The sequence below is a fragment of the Strigops habroptila genome, chromosome 5 (assembly GCF_004027225.2).
Source record: "Strigops habroptila isolate Jane chromosome 5, bStrHab1.2.pri, whole genome shotgun sequence".
Classification (NCBI taxonomy): Eukaryota; Metazoa; Chordata; class Aves; order Psittaciformes; family Psittacidae; genus Strigops; species Strigops habroptila.
Genome location: NC_044281.2, coordinates 82,977,515 through 82,999,999, shown reverse-complemented (window position 1 = coordinate 82,999,999; position 22,485 = coordinate 82,977,515). Strand labels below are relative to the sequence as shown.

Sequence of the window (22,485 nt, the reverse complement as noted above, 5' to 3'; positions counted from 1 at the left end):
GTTACTGCAGTTTACAAATATCTTTGACAAATCAGATTTCTAGCTGCTGGGACAGAGATGAAAATAAAATGCTGCAAAAGTTATCCAGGCAAAATGATCTGTAGGTGATAATTTAATACAATAAAGTGGGGCAAGCTCTTCTTTTTATAAGGCAGCATCCTTCCTTCAGGCCAGAAGCATGGAGCACTCTGTCTTGCTGCACACACTAAGGAGTAAGGCTTCTCCCTCCCCACCACTGCCTCTCTGGCTAGTGCAAGTCTCAGTGAAATGCTGACATAGATGTAATACAAAATCCTAACTAGCTATGCCCCCAAAACTATTTTCTCTTCTACTTCATGCTCTAGAAGGCTCACAAATACTTTGGAATAAGCAGGCTTCTTTTGTAGATGGGCTGGAAAAGTGGTCATGACTTAGAATTGCTGGGAGGGATGCTTCTTTGTGACTTGGTGAAGCACTGGAATGGGTTGCCCAGGGAGGTTGTGGATGCTCCATCCCTGGTGGTGTTCAAGGCCAGGTTGGACAGAGCCTTGAGCCACATGGTTTAGGGCAAGGTGTCCCTGCCCATGGCAGGGGGGTTGGAACTAGATGATCTTAAGGTCCTTTCCAACCCTTACGATTCTATGATTCTATGATTCTATGATTAACAGGTTGCGGGGACAGGAGAGTTTAGTTTATTATAATAAACTGAACCGCCATTTATCTTAACCAGATTTTTGCAAATAAAAGTTGTACTAGAGGTTTCTGGAATAGGACTGTCACCCAAGAAATTTTCATGAAACATAGTGCTAAATGTACGCGATTTCAGAATAACTTTACACAACACACACTCCAGTAGCTATCTCCATCATCCTGTTCAGTAGTTAAGTGAACAATGGAATGAAAATGGCGTGACTGCTTCTAGAACTGTATCATCTTCTTGTGAACTTTGAAGCTTTTATATGGTTGGAGCACTTGTAAGGTTTTTTTCCCCTATGGATACTCTGGTGTCTTACATGATGTTACTTCATTGGGATGCCTTCCCACCAGCTGATGGGATTTAAAACCAGTCAACAGAAGCAAAAAAGGAGACAGACAGATGCAGAAGCTTTTGGGGAAGCCAGGCTGATGCTTCTGGTGCTGCCATAAGAGAGATGATGTTGCAAAAATCAAAGACACAAGGAAAACACCCGAAGCCTCAGAACTGCCACACATGGCCTGGCTCAGTTTGTCTTGTGCACAAAGCCTGTCACCAGAATGCAGCCTCTGGCACTGCTCCTGCACTCCCTGCAAACACAGGGACATCTCCCAAGGCTGGCAGCTTGGCCCCACAACCGTGAGGGCTGCGGAGCATTCAACAGGACAACTAACAGGGAAGCATGTATTTTGGGAAAAGCGGGATATAAGACATGACACTTGTTTTGCTCCTGCAATACAACAACTGCCTGGACAGCACAGACTCAGGAAACTGGAAAATATTTCCACTGACTTCAATGGGCTAACCAAGATACAAGAGTGCTAGAACACGCTTCTATTTGACTATTAACCTTCTGTACTCTCTAGGATGGCTTCACGATTTACCCCCTCTTTTCCTTCCTTTCAGCCCCACTGCTCACCTGCTTCTTTGAAATAAAGCACAGTCTCTTAAAGAATAACGTAAATTCAAATTTGTGTGCATGCAAAAAGCAGAACTGTTCTTGTAACACACATCTTCCCAAATATGTGAAGCATAAGACTGTCTACTATCAAGTGCATTAAAATAGCTCTGTTTTGCTGACATCTGCAGCCTCTTTTAATACACTCTTTCCAGGCAAGTAAGGAACTCGGAGTTCTTAATTCAAAACTCGGTTAATAATTCTAGTTAACAGATCTTCTGATTGATGAACATTATAAACGATTACAGGCTTGATAAAAACAACTGCAGATCTGATACGGATCATTTTAAGGGCTCTACACCAAGTAATCCAGAGTTAAAAATTCCAGTATTAATCTGCTGGAGAGCAAGCATCGTGCCACCTCCCTGTGCATGCATTATTAGTCTTGACCATCAGAACCGTGACTGTGGCAGACAGAAAGGGAGAACCAGCACTCCCGGGCCAAGGACTGGACAGGAAAGGATGTCTCTTTTTTTCCTCCTGTTACCATCATTCTGCCTCAATCACAATCTATCTTGTGCAATGTACAGAAAACAGTGATCCTGAGAAAGAATAGCGAGTGCTCATGTAAAAATGATGACAATAGATAGAGGCCTCTAGGTACCCCTGAAACAGAAATGATAAATAGATACAATGCTAACACATATAGGTGCTATAGATAAGACTGTACACACTTCCTACCTTTAGTATTCAGTACAGTTACTGACCTTTTTTTTTTAAAACACACACACACACACACACACACAAACATTGTATTATACATATTTGAAAACACAAATGGAGAAATGAAGAATTCCATGTGAAACAACTTTTCTGCCCTGTTTAAAACAGTGTTAAAGTCAAAATTTAGGACCTTAACCTCTTATGGTAGCTGAACAACTAATAGCAAAACCATTCTGTTATTCTTGGTGTATGCCGGCAGTTATGCAAGAGTTATGCAAAATATATTTGACTGTATATGCCTCTGGATGATGGGAGAGGCAGCAGTTCTGGAGCTGGAGCAGCCAAGTGAGAGGCTTGTATGATTTACCTCCAGTTGTTCAGGATTTATTTTTCCTCAAGATGCTTCTCCAGCTGCTTGTGCACCTTATTTCACAAACGTCTGTTTCAGTTGCACTCATTTTACTTAACCAGGATTAATGCCAGGTGGGTTTTCTGAATAAAATGTCCGAAAGGCACTAGTTAAAGCAACATCATTAATATAATGCCCAACGTCGTAGAAATTTAACCAAACACTTTGAGGAATTGTGACCTAACTCTGGATAAGGAGCAGGCTGTCCAATGAACTACTGGTATTACAGTTAATAAGGATGAGAGCTACTTGGCAACTGTTTAGGGAAAATAAACCGTAAGAGCATCGCTAATATCCCTGCGCTCCTGCTGCTGGCAGGGATTGTCAAAGATGGTTGGACACCCTCACAGAAATACTTCCTGCAGGGTGGAAGGTCTCCTGACATCACAAACCATCCCATTAGCAGGGTCTGGACTTGAAACACTAGCGAACAATGCCATGTATATAAACATATTAACTGGCATCTCCGGCCAGGAGAAATGCTCCTAATGAACTCTTGCCTTGTGCAAGAATGGATGAAATGTGCTACTAAGATGGGTGAAATGTACTTTCTAACAGAAAACAGCGAATTCACCCTGGGTTGCTGGTACCTTTCAAGGCCGTCTCATGCACAGCTCTGCCTGCCAGCTCGGCATTATGCACACTGACCATGCCCCGCTGCTGCCAGGCCCCTTGTGTCGCCTGAGGGATCCTGCTTCCTATGGGCAAGGCACCCCAGGAGTGCTGCAGGGAGCGTGACAGCATGCACTAGCCAGCAGTAGGAAAAATTCAGCTGTGTAATCTTCTTTAGTACAATACAGGTCCTCCTGAAAAACCGCATCCCCTGCCTAGATCGACATACAGATGTTTACGCAAACTATTGTGTTTCAGGGAGCAGAAATAACCTCCTACTCAAAGACCACTTGTTCTCATCTATTAAATGTCCCCACATTTTCATCTCTGAACTGCTTCTAACACAAAATATTTGAGATTTGGGATTATAAAGATCAATGAAAACTGAGCTCTTCATGGGAAGAGCTGAGACAGCTTGATTTGGTCTGGTTTGAACTCAGGTATGAGTCCTCACATTTACTAAACCTTCTCTACCTTTTAATTCTTTCTATTTACATACAATATTCAAAGAGAACTTCAAAAGGGGAAACATCCCAACCACTTGTCATCAGAAAATTATTTACTATTTTTGTATTTTGCCAGAAAATGTTGGACCTATTTACCTTTAGCTCTGACACATTTTCAGATTGTCTAAGATGCTTTTACCAGAAGCAAGGACAGCCAATGTAGGCTGCCTGTTCAAGCTTTGGGTGCTTTGAAAGTTGTAAGGCCAAAGATATAGATAAAAATATTTTTGCCTTTTTAATTGACAAGGTCCCAGCTCAGCATTAGTGTGAGCTGGTTCATGAGTGTGATTTCAAGAAAATGTCATTTGACCAATTGAGGTATGACATCGCATTTTTGTCAGCTTCCAGATCACTCATTTCTCCCTCAAAACTGAATGATCATTTTATATTTCCCTGAATCTGGAAGGGAGATTTGGGTTCCCTAGTTCTCTCCCTAACAAATGACCCCATGTAATTTATCTTCATATGCTCAGCTTCGGCAGCAGATAGTTAAAGCTAAGCAATAAGACACGTTGCTGTTTGGATTAAATTAGCTGCTTCAAAAGTACCAACATACTAACAAGCCCTCACAGTGCTCTGCCAGCCAACTGCCACAATGTGTGGCTCACTTAAAGCAAATGAGGAGGGTAAACAGTCCTGCAAACACAACAGTTAAAGCACAATGTGCTGAACAGCTGCTCCTTGCAAAAGCTACACTAACACCATGGTGACCACACCAACAGCCAAAGGTGACAGCAGCAAAGGGGACAGAGGGAAAACAGGACTGGGGGCCATAACTCTGTGCACAACACAAACCAAGGGTAACCACACAGCGTTTTCTCTGGATCTTTTCTATGGATTTATGTCAGGCGTATTGCTTTTTGGCTGAACATACTTCTTTGGAAAATACATGTCTATGACATGCTTCAGAGTTAACATTTCTGTACCACCAGTGTAACTCTGACCTTTTCCAGATAAAACCAAGAAAAGCAGAGCCTTTTCCTTCTCCTTTCCCCCAGAACCCTCCCCACAGAGGAAATCTCCTCTTGCCCATCACAAACATCCCGTGAACATGGGCAGAGCCTGCAGCACCCTGCCAGCCGTTGGTGCCCCTCTGGGGGGTATCCATCTGTCGAGGGGCATCAAGAGCAACTGGCTATCACCCTGTGTGCTCGATATGAGCATTGTGGAGAGGCCAGCTGACAGAAATCAGTTATTCAGCAGCAGCAATGCCTCAGCGAGTGGACAGTCAATGACAAGCTCTATTGGTTTAATAACAATAATGCTGTACTCCACTAAGTGTATGTAATACACTAATATTACAAGTGGATAAATGTAATTATGAATAATGTTAGCCTATTGGGAAGGACCCAGTGCTGGCTTATTTCAGCAGAACTGTCTGATGTTACTGCATGTAACCATGACCGAGCTAAATGTCCTATATGGAATGGGCTTGGCTTAGAGTAAGTTACATTTGGCTGTAATTTACAAATTCTCATATGGGGGGCAAAAAATAAACCCTGCAAAGCTGAGCAGCAGCTGGGACAGGGCTCAGGTTCCAACTACCGGGCTTTTCAACAGCACTTTCAGACAAGAATGCAGTGAACAGCCTGGTTAGCAGCAAAGGCCATAGGCTTTTTGCTTTACTTTCTGCTTTGGTCTGTAAACCTCAACTTAGACACTGCATACAGTAATGCTCACTCCTTGGAACTTCTTTACATCACTGATATTCCTCTTTTTCCATTTGCCACAATTCCTTAAAACAGAACTACTTACTTGGGTAATCCTATCCAGCTCCTCACAGATTAAAGAAACATCCTATTTTAATTCGGAAATTAATTCAGAATGATGGTGAGAGTGGTACTAGTTTAACGTGAGGAAGATGCCCGTAGTATGGGGAATAAACAAGAGGAATTAGAGATGTGTGCACGGCTACAGGGATATGATATCATTGGCATCACAGAAACATGGTGGGATGGCTCCTACGACTGGAGTGTTGGAATGGAAGGTTACAGGCTCTTTAGGAAAGACAGGCCAGGCAGACGGGGAAGGGGAGTTGCTATTTAGTGATAGGCTGGAGAGTATGGAACTCTGTCTGGGGACAGGGGATGAGCCAACAGAGAGTTTGTGCATCAGGGTCTAAGGGAGAACAGCGATGGGGGACATTATGGTGGGGATCTGTTACAGACCGCCTGACCAGGACTCTGTGGATGAAGCTCTCAATAGACAGGAGCAGCCTCACACTCACAGGCCCTTGTCCTCATAGGGGACTTCACACATCCTGATACCTCTTGGAGGGACGTTACGGCCTGATGCAAGCAATCCAGGAGGTTCCTCGATTGTGTGGAAGACAACTTCCTCTTGCAAGTGATAGAGGAGCCGGCAAGGAGAGGTGCCATGCTTGACCTTGTGCTCACCAACAGGGAGGGGCTGGTGGGGAATGCGATGCTCCAGGGCAGCCTTGGTTGCAGCGATCACGAGATGGTGGATTTCGAGATCCTCAGGACAGTGAGAAGGGCACGCAGCAAGGTCACTGCCCTGGACTTCAAGAGAGCAGACTTTGGCCTCTTCAGGAACCTGCCCAGTAAGGTTCCATGGGATAAAGCCCTAGAGGGCAGGGGGGCCAAGACTGCTGGTTGATATTCAAGGATCACCTGCTCCAAGCTGAGGAGTGTTGTGTCCTGACAAGAAAGAAATGGGGCAAGAAGGCCAGGAGGCCTCCATGGATGGATAAGGAACTGCTGAGGAAACTTAGAAGGAAAAAAGCAGCTTATAGAAGGTGGAAGCGAGGACAGGCAGCCTGGGAAGAATACAGGGACATTGTCTGGGAAGCAATGGCTCAGGTTAGGAAGGGTAAGGCCCAGTTAGAATTGAGTCTGGCAGGGATGATAAGGGTAACAGGAAGGGCTTCTGTAGGTGTGTAGCCACCAAAAGAAAATCTAGGGCTACATCAAAAGCAGCATGACCAGCAGGTCGAAGGAGGTGATCCTGCCCCTCTACTCTGCTCTCGTGAGACCCCACTTGCAGCACTGTGTGCAGTTCTGGTGTCCTCAACACAAGAAGACATAGAGCTGTTGGAGCGAGTCCAGAGGAGGCCACAAGGATGATAAACGAGCTGGAGCACCTCCCGTATGAAGACAGCCTGAGAAAGTTGAGGCTGTTCAGCCTGGAGAAGAGAAGCTGCGTGGAGACCTCAGAGCAGCTTCCAGTGTCTGAAGGGGGCTACAAGGATGCTGCAGAGGGACTCTTCATCAGGGATTGTAGTGATAGGACAAGGGGTGATGGGTTTCAACTAAAACAGGAGAAGTTCTTCACTGTGAGGGTGCTGAGGCGCTGGCACAGGGTGCCCAAAGAAGTGGTAAATGTTCCATCCGTGGTGATGTTCAAGGCCAGGTTGGACGGAGCCTTGGGTGACATGGTCTAGTGTGAGGTGTCCCTGCCCATGGCAGGGGGGTTGGAACTGGATGATCTTAAGGTCCCTTTCAACCCAAACCATTCTATGATTCTATGATTTGGTGGAAAATACTTAACTGGCAGAAAAATCGTGTTATAAAAGTAAGCGATGGAGCAAGCATAAAAATCATCTAGTGCTTTAACAATTTTTAATCTACTCGAGTGACTAAGTCGCCCTTTTGTGGGACAGCAGGACCCAGAACTGTTACTGAGGTAACGTTCTAAGAAACAGGAAACCTGTTTGCTCCAGGAGTACTGCACCAGTCCTGGGAGTAGATCTGTGTGCTCTGAAAACACACAGGGCAGTTGGTGAGGACATTGGTAAGTAAAGCAGCCCATTGAAATCTAAACCATCATCTTGTCTTCCCGTTTCACACCCAAAAGTGACAACTGGGACATGTACCATGGCTCCCACAGGGCCGGGTACAAAAGGCAGAGCTGCTTTTTTCTGGATGTTCTCTGCAGAAGGGAAAGAACAAGTGAGTGTGTCCAAGATGGCTTTGCCTTGTGCAGAGCAGACTGGCTCACTCTGTAGTGCAAAATGGATCATAAAAAATATATGTATCATTGTGCCACCTACTAGAATAAAAAAAGGTCATGGGACAAAATACAATGGTGGAGAATAAGTAGATTACAGACTAAACAGGATCCTGGTAGAATAAGGGACTACAGCCAGAGAGAATTCCAAAGGAGAAACACTGTTCCAAGAGTAAATGAGATTCAGTCTGTCTCCTGGTGAGAGGTGTCAAAGGCAAGATACTGCCAATGCAGAGGGTCTGCTTGAGAAAAGTATCACACAGAGGATATCTAGGACACAAACATATGTCCAACCAGTAAATTACATGACAGCCTAATGCAACAACAAACAAGAATAGGTCACTTTAAGAGAATGATTAATACATGAGATTACTGTGCATGCAGACTTATCTGAAAGCAAACCTTGTAGCTGGGTGTGAACTCCTGCTAAAGTCAGCTCCTATCTTTGCTGTACAACAGCTACAAGAATAATTATAATAATTAATGGAGAGCAGTGATAAAGGCAACAATTGCCCACCTGTATATTGACCAACCAAAATGTTGTTACTTCTTTTTTCACACCTACTGCCTTTTGCAGTGATTGCTGACTTACCGCAAGCTCTTTTCCAGCCTCACATTGGGCTTGCTATTTGCTCACACCAGGCTGTCCAGCCCATGACTGACAGAGCTTACAGAGTTTAACATTCTGAATTGTATTTGGTCTCCAATGGCTAAGGTTGCTATGGGTTACATTAGATTACAAAGGGTAATGAGATGAAAACATGAATATTCACTATATAAAGTAAAAGGCCTCAAAATATTGGAGTATAGGAACAGGTGAATAATGTCTGAAAAATACTCTGTTAGAAAGGGTCTTTATATGCTGTGTGAAGAGAGCAGACTTGTAATGCAGCCTGCGATTTCTTGCCAAGCTGTGATCCCTCTTCCAGTCCGCCTTTAGTTTTGGCACACTTCAGGAGGATTGAGGAAGGACTTGCTGTTGTGGAAGGCAGCGTGGTTTGGTACTTTTTCTTTTCTCAGCCCCAGGGATGACAAAGAGGGAAAGAGTGGGCTTTGCAGAGGCTGACCTCTTGACTGGGAAGAGGAGCAACTGACTCTGGCTGCTTTCCCCAGTGGCTGGGAGAGCAGGATGCTACGCTTTCTGCAGCTTTCCCTTGGCAGGTTACTGGTGATCCTGAATGCAAAGTGCAAGAACGTGCTGGGGATAGAACAGCTCCAGAACTTGCAGGTCAACAGGCAGCAGGCTGAGAGGTTTTTCCTTGGAAGTTCATTCACTGCATCACTAGAAAGCCTCTCTGGGATGCACGGGTTACACAGGATGGTATGCCGATACAACTTAAGCACATTAGGAACTAAAAGGAACTCAGAATTGAAGAGGAATTTAGAAAAATGCCTAGATATCAAGAGCCCTGCTGAACAGAGAGGAGATAAGAGATAGCTTTCCTAATAAGGCTGTCAGTACTATGTACTGTCAAGGCTTTGTTCTGAGTATTTCTGAGGGGTGACGGCCTGACCACCACTCCCTGCGTGCCACAGCAGGATGGTCACACAGGACAGGATGAAGAATTCACATAAGATCAAGCAGACATATGGTCTTAACCTAAATTACAGTTTTAGAATCATAGAATCATAGAATCGTAAGGGTTGGAAAGGACCTTAAGATCATCTAGTTCCAACCCCCCTGCCATGGGCAGGGACACCTCACACTAAACCATGTGGCCCAAGGCTCTGTCCAACCTGGCCTTGAACACTGCCAGGGATGGAGCATTCACAACTTCCTTGGGCAACCCATTCCAGTGCCTCACCACCCTCACTGTAAAGAACTTCCTCCCTATATCTAACCTAAACTTCCCCTGTTTAAGTTTGAACCCGTTACCCCTTGTCCTATCACCACAGACCCTAATGAAGGGTCCCTCCCCAGCATCCTTGTAGACCCCCTTCAGATACTGGAAGCTGCTCTGAGGTCTCCACGCAGCTTCTCTTCTCCAGGCTGAACAGCCCCAGCTCTCTCAGCCTGTCTTCATATGGGAGGTGCTCCAGCCCTCTTATCATCCTCGTGGCCCTCCTCTGGAAATGCTCCAACAGCTCCATGTCCTTTTTATGCTGAGGACACCAGAACTGTACACAGTACTGCAAGTGAGGTCTCACGACAGCAGAGGGGCAGGATCACCTCCTTCGACCTGCTGGTCATGCTTCTTTTGATGCAGCCCAGGATACGGTTGGCTTTCTGGGCTGTGAGCGCACACTGCTGGCTCATGTTAAGCTTCTCATCAACCAACACCCCCAAGTCCTTCTCTGCAGGGCTGCTCTGAATCTCTTTTCTGCCCAACCTGTAGCTGTTTTGCACTGGAGAAGAACAATAGTTTTGCTTTGTTTGGTTTTGAGTTCCGTAAATATGCCTGCAGAAATGCTATTTCTAGATGGGGCTGGTGGAAGAGTTCAGAAGTGGCTTTGGAATCCTTCTGACACACAGTTGACTCGGAAGAGTCCTGAAGCTAACCTTGACTAACATGGAGTCCATCAAGACCCTGCAGAAATCCACTTGCATATACATTAACATGAATTCACTGGGTTGCCTTAACACCATTCCATTCATAGCTACAAATTCAATTTATAATACACTGTAACTATGAATTCTCATAGAACTATTATAATATATATATAATTATGATCTAAATCTACCAAAATTAACATATGATTAAAAATATTAACGCATTTGGGTATAATCCAACAAACACCATTTGTATATTGCCTAGTAATTTGAAAACTTACAAGTGAACTGCTGTTTCAAAAGGGCAGAAGAAAAGTCAAATTGTGGACTAATGGCTAGATAGAACCAAAGAACTTCAATTTAACTTATACCCAACCAAGGCCGAAATGGTAATTCTGAAAACTTTCATTCACCTGCCATCTTACCAACCATGCTGAGCCTCTGGTCTCCACTCTCAGAACTGTTTTTTGTATGTCATCCAATGATTGTTTTCTGGAAATGCAGAAGTGGCCCCGGGAGCAGAACTAATCTCTGCTGCTCCACTTACAGGTGGATGGTGGACCATGGGGCAACAGCATCTTCTCCTTTCATACTTCATGTTTTTGACCTTGTGCCTGCTGTATTCAAAATGAATAACCCCAAGCAGATATGCTATATGGGTAAGAAAATACTCATGCAACAAGCCTGACAGGGTGCTTTTCTTCTGAAATTTTGCTGTGAATCAAAGGGAATAAACATTTTACTTCTTGTTTTGAAACCTCTCGTGTCACATTTCAACCCACAATAAATTTTAAGGGTCATTATAAACTTAGAAAGCCTTGAAAAATAGCTCATCTAAATACAGAATTGACTGTCCTGGCTTTTAGTGATTTAAGCCAGGACGACAAGGCTATATTAATTTAGCTACACTGTGTTTTTATGCAGCTTTTTGCAATACACAGCCAACATACCTTCCCACAGAGACTTTAAACAAAGGTGGGTGCTCACTCAAAAGGATCAAAAAGTGTGGAAGATTTGCATTAACTTGTTATGGAGGGCATCAGTTTAGTCTCAGTTCTTTTATAAACACCAAACGGTGAAAAGACAGTGGAACAGCGATGTTCCTGTTTTCTCCATGGCTGTCTAGACCTGGCAAATAGAGCGATGTGGGGACATCAATTCAATTATACTTCAATATATATTTCAATTTATATTTCAATATATATTTCAATTTATATTTCAATTTCTTTACAGGATTATCTGCTTAGAGACAAGCAAGAAGTCAGTAGTTTAAAATAAACTATTTTAAAGTATTCTTGACTCAGCACAGGGTCTCTGCTCTCTACAGAATTAAAAGGTGACTTTTTATTTGATACTACAACAACAAAAATTTACTTTTAGGAACGATTAGAAAGAAAATAAGAAAAGGTTATTATACAGTTCAGTTTCTAAAAGCTGGTATTAAAAAGCATGATACAGTAGTCGGAAATATACGAAGAGCTAATTTTTTGCCAAGACCTGTGAATGATGATTCCTGAGATGCTTTCTCTAACTGGTGATAAGAGTTAAGTGCTCTCCCTGATTACTGGTTGTAGTAGAAAAGAAAGGCAACAAACTATAGAAAAAGCATAGGGTGCATGAACTAGGAAGAGCATAATGAAACCACAGCTGTGAATACAGTGCAGAAGAACAAAACACGAGAGAAATATTACAACATACCATTTCATTATGGAGTTCTGTAGTTACCAAAGAAGTCAACACTTCTAATACTACTTCTAGCAAGTCCAGAGGACTAGCAAGTCCAGAGGAGGGCCACGAGGATGATAAGGGGGCTGAAGCACCTCCCATATGAAGACAGGCTGAGGAAGTTGGGGATGTTCAGCCTGGAGAAGAGAAGCTGCGTGGAGACCTCAGAGCAGCTTCCAGTATCTGAAGGGGGCCTATAAGGATGCTGGGGAGGGACTCTTCATTAGGGACTGTAGTGGTAGGACAAGGGGTAACAGGTTCAAACTTAAACAGAGGAAGTTTAGATTAGATATAAGGAAGAAGTTCTTTACAATGAGGGTGGTGAAGCACTGGAATGGGTTGCCCAGGGAGGTTGTGGATGCTCCATCCCTGGCGGTGTTCAAAGCCAGGTTGGACAGAGCCTTGGGCCACATGGTTTAGTGTGAGGTGTCCCTGCCCATGGCAGGGGGGTTGGAACTAGATGGTCTTAAGGTCCTTTCCAACCCTAACTATTCTATGATTCTATGATTCTATTGAAATGCTATCTCAGTGTAAAAACTGGAAAACTGGAAACAAGTCTGACAACTGAAGAACTTTAGGTCCCTAAATAAAGGGTAAGAATAATCTCAAATTATTCTTAAATAAAAAGGTAAGAAGAATCTCAAGGTTTTTCTTTTTTGTAACAGACAATTTGCATGTTCTTGTACTCTAAAGGGTGTATTTTATCATTTTAGGAGAAAGCACATGAAAAATGCCTTTTGTTTCGGTTTTCTCACTTACTAATCATAGAATCACAGAATGGTTTGGGTTGGAAGGGACCTTAAAGATCGTCTAGTTCCAACCCAATGGGATGTTATGCAGAACTTACGGTGCTTTTAAAAATTTTAACTTTTAAAAAGGAGTGTAAGAATTTTGGACAAGGACTCGCTTATAAGAAGGTTCATTCAAAGAGTGAAGTGATTTCCTTTAAAAAAATTCTTACCAGTATGAAAATAAATTCCTACCTGTCATGGCTTCATTTGAAATTAAGGAGAAGGGACAGAGAAATTCATTGTAAAAGATGCAGATATACTAACATAACCAAACACAGCAACGTACACAAACGCACTCTCCATTCAGATTATTATAATACAATTTTTTTCCATAATTTTAAGTGAAAACTGAGAATATGCAAGAACCAGATTTGATTATTTCTTCAGTCTGGACTCTGAAGCACATGAGCACTTAGAGGATACCAAAACTTCCACATACCTTCTGAAACAGCAAGATGTTTACCCTCATTTTTTGTAAACACAGACTCAAATTTAAAATTAAATCCTGAAATACTTGTACAGTCATACCTGAGAAAACACTATGAGAGAAAAAGAATTCTGGTCACCCTCTATACATGAACAAGTTCTCAGTCTTGAAGAGAAGATCTGTACAGTGCACAAGTGTGTGATGGTGCTGATGAAATAAGCAGGAATGAGGACTAAGGCATGAGAAATCAGGACTGGCCTCACTGTCCATGGTTCTCGATGACCACACTGGCCAGAGCTAGCTTAACTCCAGGGTTTCCTCTCGAAGGAAGGCTTTGTCTCTCACACATTCACCGTAATGCCTGGTGCCACGAAAACAGGCTGGTTTCTTACTTATCCTTGTAATTGGGGCTTTGCTCATGTTAATGCTACAAAACCAGTGGTTTTCATTCGAAACAAGGCCCTCTTATGAAGAACTGAAGTTGGATGTCCAAGAGCGGACACGTCGGGTCCCTAGCCAGCACTGGGGATCCCATGCTGCATGTAGCATCACACAGGGAAGCAAGGTAAGCCATGGGTTAGTAACAGGGCAGTGTGCTTCTACCTAGGCATATTCATACCTGAGGTGTCTGGATCACGGTGCGATGCTGCTCTAGGAGTGGCATGAAAACAAACCAAAACTGCTCAGGATGGAATTCTGGCCCCACCGAAGTTAACCACAAAAGCACCAACCCCAGGACAGCTATGGTAGTGTGTTGGTACAATCTTGTGATAAAGTCCAGAGAATAAACAATTTATGCTGATAAAAAATGAATGTATAAGAAACTTAGTCTGCTGCAACTTAAAGGGCTGTGACCTTTTCTATTTATCTCAAGAGCACACTGAATATCAAGCATGCTTGTGGAGAGAAAAATTTACAATTAAGACAGGAATGCAACCGTGCTATTCATGTGTAGAGCTCTGTGCGCAAATCAGGCAATTCATTGTATACATGAATGATGAAGCAAATGAAAGAAAGAGAAAACGGTCCTAACTGGTTGTTCATTTTTTGAGAGATGTGAAACGTAGTACTAGTATCATTTTAGCTGAGATACTCTGTCTTCCATTGTTGGCTAGGATCCCATGGTGTGAGATCGTAAACCATGCATCAAGAACAGAAGTAGAGAACAATTCACAGATTGAATCAATGGACCATAATTAAAATATCATGTATAAAACAAATTCTGAAGAGCTACTTTAAGGCTATCATTACAATTGCTTACAACTGCCCTCAAAAAGCTCGCTAATTAAGCCCATAAGTCTGACACAAAAAGCACTGGGGCTTTCTCTGCCTCTCCCCTCAGTGAAAAAGGCTTGCTTTGCTGCATGTGCAGAACAAATGGATGCACCATATGCTTTCTGGCTAAGAATACTAAGAAGCTTAAACAAGTAGTTTCTAAATATGCAGGACTGATCATAGCCTCCTTTGGTTAAAAACACATAATCTAGTGTGACTAGATACATGACTAATATATATCACACTCATATTTACAAACAGTACATAAAGGCAGCTGAGACATGGTAAGACATGGATCTTTTTTCTTTTTCCCAGAAGGACACAAAAATGAGGGGAAAATGGACAAAAACTATTAGGAAGTGAAACCAAGACATTTAGGTTGCACATTTCATTTCTTTCTTGCACGAATGAACAGGTTCTAAGTTAAAAAGAAAATGTCCTGCATTAAAACCAGTCTGTTGCCCGCTCAAAATACCTGGTTTTGCAGTTAATAGCACATTGTGGTCATTATTGGAATACAGAAAAAAAAAATCGTATTATATCTTCCAGGGAAACCAATGTACTCAGCTTCATGAACAAAACCAGGACGCTGACCTGCACTAACTATAACTACCATGAACCCAGTCCTGCAGCACTTCACTTAGGCAAGACTCTTACTGAGCCTGGTGCCTGTGCAAGGACCAGGGACGAGACAGCAGGGTTCCTGTGCCAAATGTTCCCAAACAAGAGGAGGGATGGGTGAAAAAAAGCACCCTAATGTACAGCCAGTTTCCTCTTTCTATGTGCATAAGTTTAGTTCATTGGTTTTACATCTTGAATTTGTAGCAATATTCTCATATTTTATCCACATTCTCTGCTTCAGTTCAAAGAAGTCTGTGTTGCATAAACTCAACGTTAGCATCCCCTCCATGCCATGAAGGAGGTGCCAGCTTTCGCTATATAAAAATTCACTACTATTTCTTACTATTACTATCACTTAGTTGTAAGAAGGGGGTTGGAACTGGACGAGTTTATGGTTCCTTCCAACACAAACCAGTCTGTGATTCCATGATTCTGTTTGGACAGGGATCCTGCTCAGGAGTATCTGCTTCTACCTCAGCAGTGAAGATCTTTTCCTGCAAGCATCTGAGCAAGTTCAGGAGCTGTGGTCTGCAGACCACAGCTGAGCCTAGCGTCCCTCAGTGCTGCAGGGCAGCAGCAACGAGCACGGCACCAGCATGCTGCGCAGTGGTTTGGGTCAGGAAGTGAAGAATACCACCAAATTCAGCTAAAGAATCAGTGCATTTGGGGAGGTGGAATCCAATTACTGGGACTTTGGCCAGAACATGTGTCTAGAAGTTTATGCTCTTGCAAAAATGTTATGGGATCTTTGATGGCAAGAAGTGGTCAGCATCTTGGGTTTTCATCTTATTTGGAAGACAACAGCAGCAAGAGTAATGTGACTGCTGGCTGCTTTCCTGGGCAGGATTATCAGCAGCTATCTCAGCTGCTGTGAGATAGGGGTATCTCAGCTCTGGAGACAGGGTGCTGCTTCCGCAGAGCCATCCTGACATGCACACGGCAGGCGTCATGCTGAGAGTGTGTGTGCGATGGCCCCTGGCTCTGGAGGAGCGAGGAGACTGAATGCAGGAGCTGAGTCCATCACATCCTGTAATGCTGGTCAATGACAGCTAGGGCTCAGTTGCCTCGACTTTCAACTCTGCAAGCCAAAGCTGTACTTAATGCAATATTTAATCTCTAATATTGGAGGTGTGTACAAAACAAAACAAGGCTATAAGGTAGATTTGGCTTCAGTTTTGCAAGCAAATAAAAACAAGTAATAAAATTGAGATAGAAGGGGATAAGTTGCCACCAGAAGTTGGTGACTGCCCTCTTTGATGACAGCACTATGGCCTCAGAAACCTGCTTCTGCGGTTTCCCTAGCCAAGTCCGCAAGCATGTGGGCAGGGGAGGGGAGATGATACTTAGCTCTTATTATAGGGTATTTCTTTCATTTCACTCATTACATCAATTAGACAAAGTCAAAATCTGTGTTTCATCCATCAGGATTCCTGGGATAGAACATTTTCATCTGGTTTTGTATTTTTACCAGGGGTTCATTTACGGTGTAGCACTTCATTTAATATTTGTGTTCTAGACAACAGATCTCTATGGCACACAGTAGCTTAAATGTTAATGGTATTGAAATATATCATCTGGATGTTAATGCTCTGTGCCAAAGTATTCAGATAGTGAGGCAACAGAGAGTACCAATGCAGTTGACTAATATTTAATTTACCTCCCCTTGCTCCTGTTCATATGGTCCTCCCCATCCATACCCCCAAAGCTCACTGCTGGTTTTACAGCAACATCAGCAGCTACCGGGTGGCTCCTGTAGAACTTCGGTTCCAGCTTTCGTTTCACCTCTATTTCATTCGTGGAGGTCTCTCATCACTACTTGCTCCAATGGGATGTAAAGGAGAGGAAAGCTCACTTATTATTTGCCCACAGCCTCACAGGGCGTGGCCCTTGGTAGCTGTGAGGAAAATCCTGGGTTGTATCCAGTGTAGCTGCAATTTGCAACAAACTCAACCACTAAAATGGTAACAGAAATCTCTACTGAGGTTTGGACGTATCAGCGAAAATCACTTTTTCCAGTGTTTATACCTTGACCAGATGTTCGCATCATTTCAGACAGATCGAAAGTAAAGGTTTGATACAAACACTACTTGCACCAAATGCCTGATCTCTGCTTGAGAGCAGAATGACACCAAACTATATTGCCAGAAACGTCTGGGGCATCTGCAACCCATCCATGCAGCAACGTGGTTTTGCCAAACCTCGTTCTGGCTGAAAGCACCTAAGTTGGTGAGATCAAGTAGAAGAGTATTTCTGGTTAAAAACTCCTATCTATTTCCCCTCACCTCCTTTTACCCTGACCAGGTACACAGCTCATGAAATACACTCGGAGCCATACACACTGCTGGGCCTCTGCTACCGAACTCAATCAATAGGAACAATTCCGAGCAGTGGTAACCTCTCCATGCATACTTCCATTGTCCCAAGGGATCAATATAATCAGTATCGCAGCTGGCTGCTGAGAAATAATGAGATTATGATAACAAAAAGGCAAGCTTCCCAGATTTTTTCTTAGTGTACGCCAAAACATCATACTTTTCTACCCACCCATAAAGAACAAAATAGCAATATTTAAGTAAAAAAGTATGTAAAATGTATGCTTTTATCTATGATTTCTGGGACTTTAAACTTCTTTGCAATTGCAGTATTTCCTTCCCTTGAAAGCAACTGTGAGATTTGACTTCTTCATTCTTGGAAAGGAGGCCACACATGTTTAAAACTACCAAATTTTGCATAGATTTCTTCTGACCAGGACCAGCACGTGCAAAAGCCTTGGGTCTGTATGACAGCAATGCTTGTCTACTCGTGCTAAAGTTCATGGAAGGGATACAGCTGATTAAAATCATGCATGTGTACTAAAAAAGCCAAATTACTGTAATAGTTATACACCGTGCTTACTGAAATTGAAAAGCAGCATCCCAGTTCCCGTCCTCTTTCCTAATACTCCTCTTGGACCCTCTGGAGCAACAGCATTGGGATCTGCCCCCCACCCTGCGCCTCCCCGCACCGGGTCTGTTCCCAGAGAGCACCACTGCTGTCAGTCACTTTTCAACAGCTTGAGGCAACGACTGCCTTTATGGTTGCAATAAAGTACGTTAACAGGTTATCTGGGTCCAGTGCTTCAAAGCAGCTGCACATCTCTCAGCGCACAATCACGTCAGGCCTGATGTAAGAGCAGCCCTAAAGGACAGGATCACCCGAACGAGGAGCTGCAGCGCACCGTCGGCATGCAACTGCACCGCAGCGGGGGGTGTGGGAAAGCCAAACATTTACGAAAGGAACGAAGAGCATTATCATTGCCACAATATGAATGGGAACACTCACACTTTACCTACAGTGCCAGTAACAATCGCGTTTTAGCTAGTTAATGAAATGGATTATAAATGAATCTTACCTGGGAGGAAATGAGATGTCCAGTTCATACAATCTGTCTTTAAAGACTGACAGCTCTCTGTCAAACTCTAAAAGCTATAAAAGATAGAAATAAATGTATTCATTCTTTAATGTTGAGCTAAAGTAATCTAAAAATACTACATTATATAAAAGGAAACAAACAGAGACTTTGGTTACACAGCTTGAGGTGTATCCCTCATACAATAGTTTTAAAAACATAGTGCAAAACAGTACTATTTTGATACTTAAACAGTTTGTTGAGAAAAGTGGCCAGAATGTTCCTTTCCTCCCCAGTGAAACACGTAACACCGGCTCTTCACAGCAGTGACCTATACGTGCACTTACTGTTTCAAGATGGGTGAACTTTTGTATTTTATTAGCAATCTTTTCAAAGATAAACCAGAGCAGCGTTACAGAAGCACAGCAAACTGATACGCTAAGCAGCCCCCAGAAATGCCAGCACAAAGTATCATATCACTTTATATTATCTTTAGCTCAGATAAGATGGTACAATAAACACAGGGATGTGCATATCACTCTTGCTAAACAAAGACAAGCAGTGGTTCTGCACACCTATTTTGGGTGGTGCATGTCAGATAGCAGAAAGAGGGGTACATGACATTGGGCAAAACATGTTCCCAGGCAGCAGTCAAGACAGAGAACTGGAGGCAGATATTTAACAGAGATGTTCATAAGTCTAGATTTAATGTCCTGTATAAACACTAGTAATTGCCTAATTTGTTTTCCCCTGGCCCTCTACAGAGAAAATAAATACCTGCAATTGTTTGTGCATAAACACAAACCTGCTCATAACAAGTCAATGATAATCGTCCGCATTACACCAGTAATTGTTCTGATGGACATAAACGACCTTATTTCAGAGGCACGGCTGATGTTAGGCCTGACATCCGAGTGAATTAGTGAGTTACAAGACACAAAGCTCACACTCTGCGCTGTTTGCTGCTGGTCGCCGCTCTTGGTGCCACTTTCTATTTTGACAGGCGTCATGCAAGCAGCATCCCGCAGGACGGCAGCGTGTTTGCCCACTGTTCATTAATCATGTCCCATCTCACAGCTGCGCTGATACCATTGTATGAATGGCAGAGGTTCCCAAAGAAATTGGATCGTGTCCCTCTTTCCCCTCTGCCACCTCATAAATCATTCCTGAAATGTGCAATTAGCAGCTACTTGTACACATTAATTATCTGTGTGAAAAGCAGCTACCTGAGCCACCTGCACTGCTCAGGAGCTCCTCTCCCAGGCTCCTAGCTTTCTCCAGTTTCTAGCAGCTATGCTGCTACACGCACGTCCTTTTACACCAGGATGCCAAGTAATGGGCAGCATTTCCTGTTTTAGTGCATCTCACACCACACGCGGTGACGATGCACAGAAAGATTCTGCAATACAAATAACTGCAGCTAATTTGTGCACGTGTTCATATCTGATCAAAAGCCCTAGTATTCCAGATGTTTGGATAAACATTTGTAAACATCTGTGTGGAAACTTATGGTATGTAGCTAATAATACGCCCAATCCTAAAAATGTTGGGGAAGTCCAGCCACTATCCTTACTGAAGCAATCTCAACATATATCAAGAAAAAATGGTTTACCTTGTGTGCTTCCGGGCTGTGATCCTGTATTTAAGCATGCGCAGATAGATGTGTAGCCACAATGCATACATACGAAGTGGCTACGAAAACAAACCTTACTATCCCCTTCCTGCTTCACGTCTCCACCGTAAAGATATTGTCTGTCCAGCGCGATTCTAGCACAGGAAAAGATCTGCCATCCCCAGTTAAAACTTTTCTTTGAAGCATATGTCTATTACTACAGTGCAAATACATTTTTCCTACTGTTGCCAAGTAGACAGATCAGAGCAGGAGAGTGGGAGCATCAGGAGAAAGAAGGCTATTGCTGGAGTGTGAAAACTGCAAGGACTGAATAACAGAACAATGCTCCACAGAACACAATGGTATAAATTACTCATGGGCATTCCAAGGGCTGGCAGTGGTAAATAGACGCATTGTCCTCTCATGCCAATTCACACTTTTAACATTTTATACATTCAGATTGTTCTTGCTCTGATGATACTTGCAAACTAAATGAAGGCTGGGGGTTAGGGCACGAAGCCTTCAGATGTGTGTTATTATCCAAAGAAGTTTCGGATATGTTTATGTGCTGCAGTGGCCCGTTCAGTTGTGCCTGTGCTGTGCAGATGAGCTGCTGACACTGTGACAGAGAGGACAGATAACAGGAACAAGGCTGTATTGTGTGCTCTGCTCTCTATCGGTTCCCCGAGTTCCCCAGGTGGAGGGACATTTTTTCCCTGAAACGACAAAGCCAAAACCTCCAGATGACCCGGCTGGATGTCAAAGCCCAACTAGGTGCCTAGAAGAAGTATTTAGGGAATGCCTATTGAAGACAACTCATCCTCACGTGTAAAACAAATATTTTCACTGGATTATTTGCACAGACTTATTTCGTGCTCTATTTTAAATAGTCAATTTTAACAAATGATTTGTTTTTCCTAGATATTAAGTGACTGTTCCACTGCACCTGTAACCTCCCGTTCAAACGTGCCCACAAATTGTGCAGAGAGACATCTGCGGCTCTCATGAAGGGCAGTGACAAGGTCTGTGCAGTGTGAAGCCACTGAACAGCTTTCATGTATTTACCTGCTGGCACTGTAGAGGCACTGGGGCAGAAACTTGAACCGTGTGTTTTGAGAAAACTCTGGTTCATTTTTCAGCAGAAGAGCATGTTTTAACTATAACTTTTTTTTTTTTTTTTTTTTTTTGGTATTAGGAGCACTTGGGTTCTCATTTAAGCCTATAATCTCAAAACGCAAGATTCCTGGTGAAAACCCACGGTGGTCACGAGGTCTTGTCACAAACAGTTATAAATATCATTTTCCCTCAATGCAACTTAGAGAAGGAACAGGACCTGAGATCATCTGATTGTACTTGCTTTGTGACAGGCACATGGGTGTTTGGAGTTCTTTGGCACTGCAGAAAATGTATGAAAATGAATATAGGCCAGATGATACTGAGGAGCAGCCAGAATCTTACTTTTAAAGCATATAACATTGTATTTAAACACCCCCCCCCCCCCCCCCATCCTCTAACCATGGCCATTTTCAGCACAAACTGCTCACTTATTTCCATGGTGTACACTAAACAGCATTGTGAATAATGTCACTGCTATAACAGCAAACATCAGTGTGTCTGTCAGTCTAAATGCCTTAAAAATGACAAAGAAATTAAGTTCAGAGCCTAAAAATCAATATATTGTTCTATTTAATTCACTCATTCTAAGATCATCCTTAAGAACCAAATCTTTAAAGCGTTACATGATGTGCTGGGGTAATTTGAGCAATTACACAGATTTTAAAATGCTGTGGCTGGAAGTTAATTCCAGAACTGCATGTCACAGGCACTTCAGAAGACTGTTTTTTCCCTCAACATAATTTCACCAATGTATTTATACCCAAGCGATAGCAAGAATGATGCAGGAGCAATGTTTTATCTGCTGTAAGCATTGAGCTGCTGATGTTACGTCAAGATATGTGCTCTAAAATGTTCAGTGACCAGCCCAACATGAACGTTTGATTAATGTCTTCCACATGAAAATACTACCCATACATATGAGTAGCACATCTATAGCTGGCTGATACCCATGAGACACAAGGGGATGTGCCTCGGGGAACGCAGCCATGCAGGATGGGCAAGCAGCATCCCCTGGCCTGTGGCCGAGAGGAAAAACTGATGGGGCAGAACATGAATTGTAAAACCAGGTTAAATCTACTGACAGGATTTGGCAGTCTGAAGTTCTGTATTTCCATTTAGCAAACTTCATGTGCCAAATGCATCAGTCAGTTTGTGTACTCAAGCTCCTACTGACCTGCAGGGGGACTGGCTTGGTATCAATGAAGTTCTTTGCACAGAATTAAAGAATGACTGCATCTGCAGTAAGGGA

General features: G+C 43.1%; 1 protein-coding gene across 3 annotated transcripts in view; it reads right to left on the bottom strand.

The window, feature by feature from the left end:
* INPP5A (inositol polyphosphate-5-phosphatase A) overlaps positions 1-22,485 on the bottom strand; it is a 222,461-nt gene that overhangs the window by 9,408 nt on the left and 190,568 nt on the right. For all 3 annotated transcript variants that reach the window (XM_030486241.1, XM_030486240.1, XM_030486239.1), the window contains exon 12: positions 18,512-18,585. In XM_030486241.1, the coding sequence (XP_030342101.1) occupies positions 18,512-18,585 (74 nt within the window). The remainder of the gene's footprint in view (positions 1-18,511; positions 18,586-22,485) is intronic.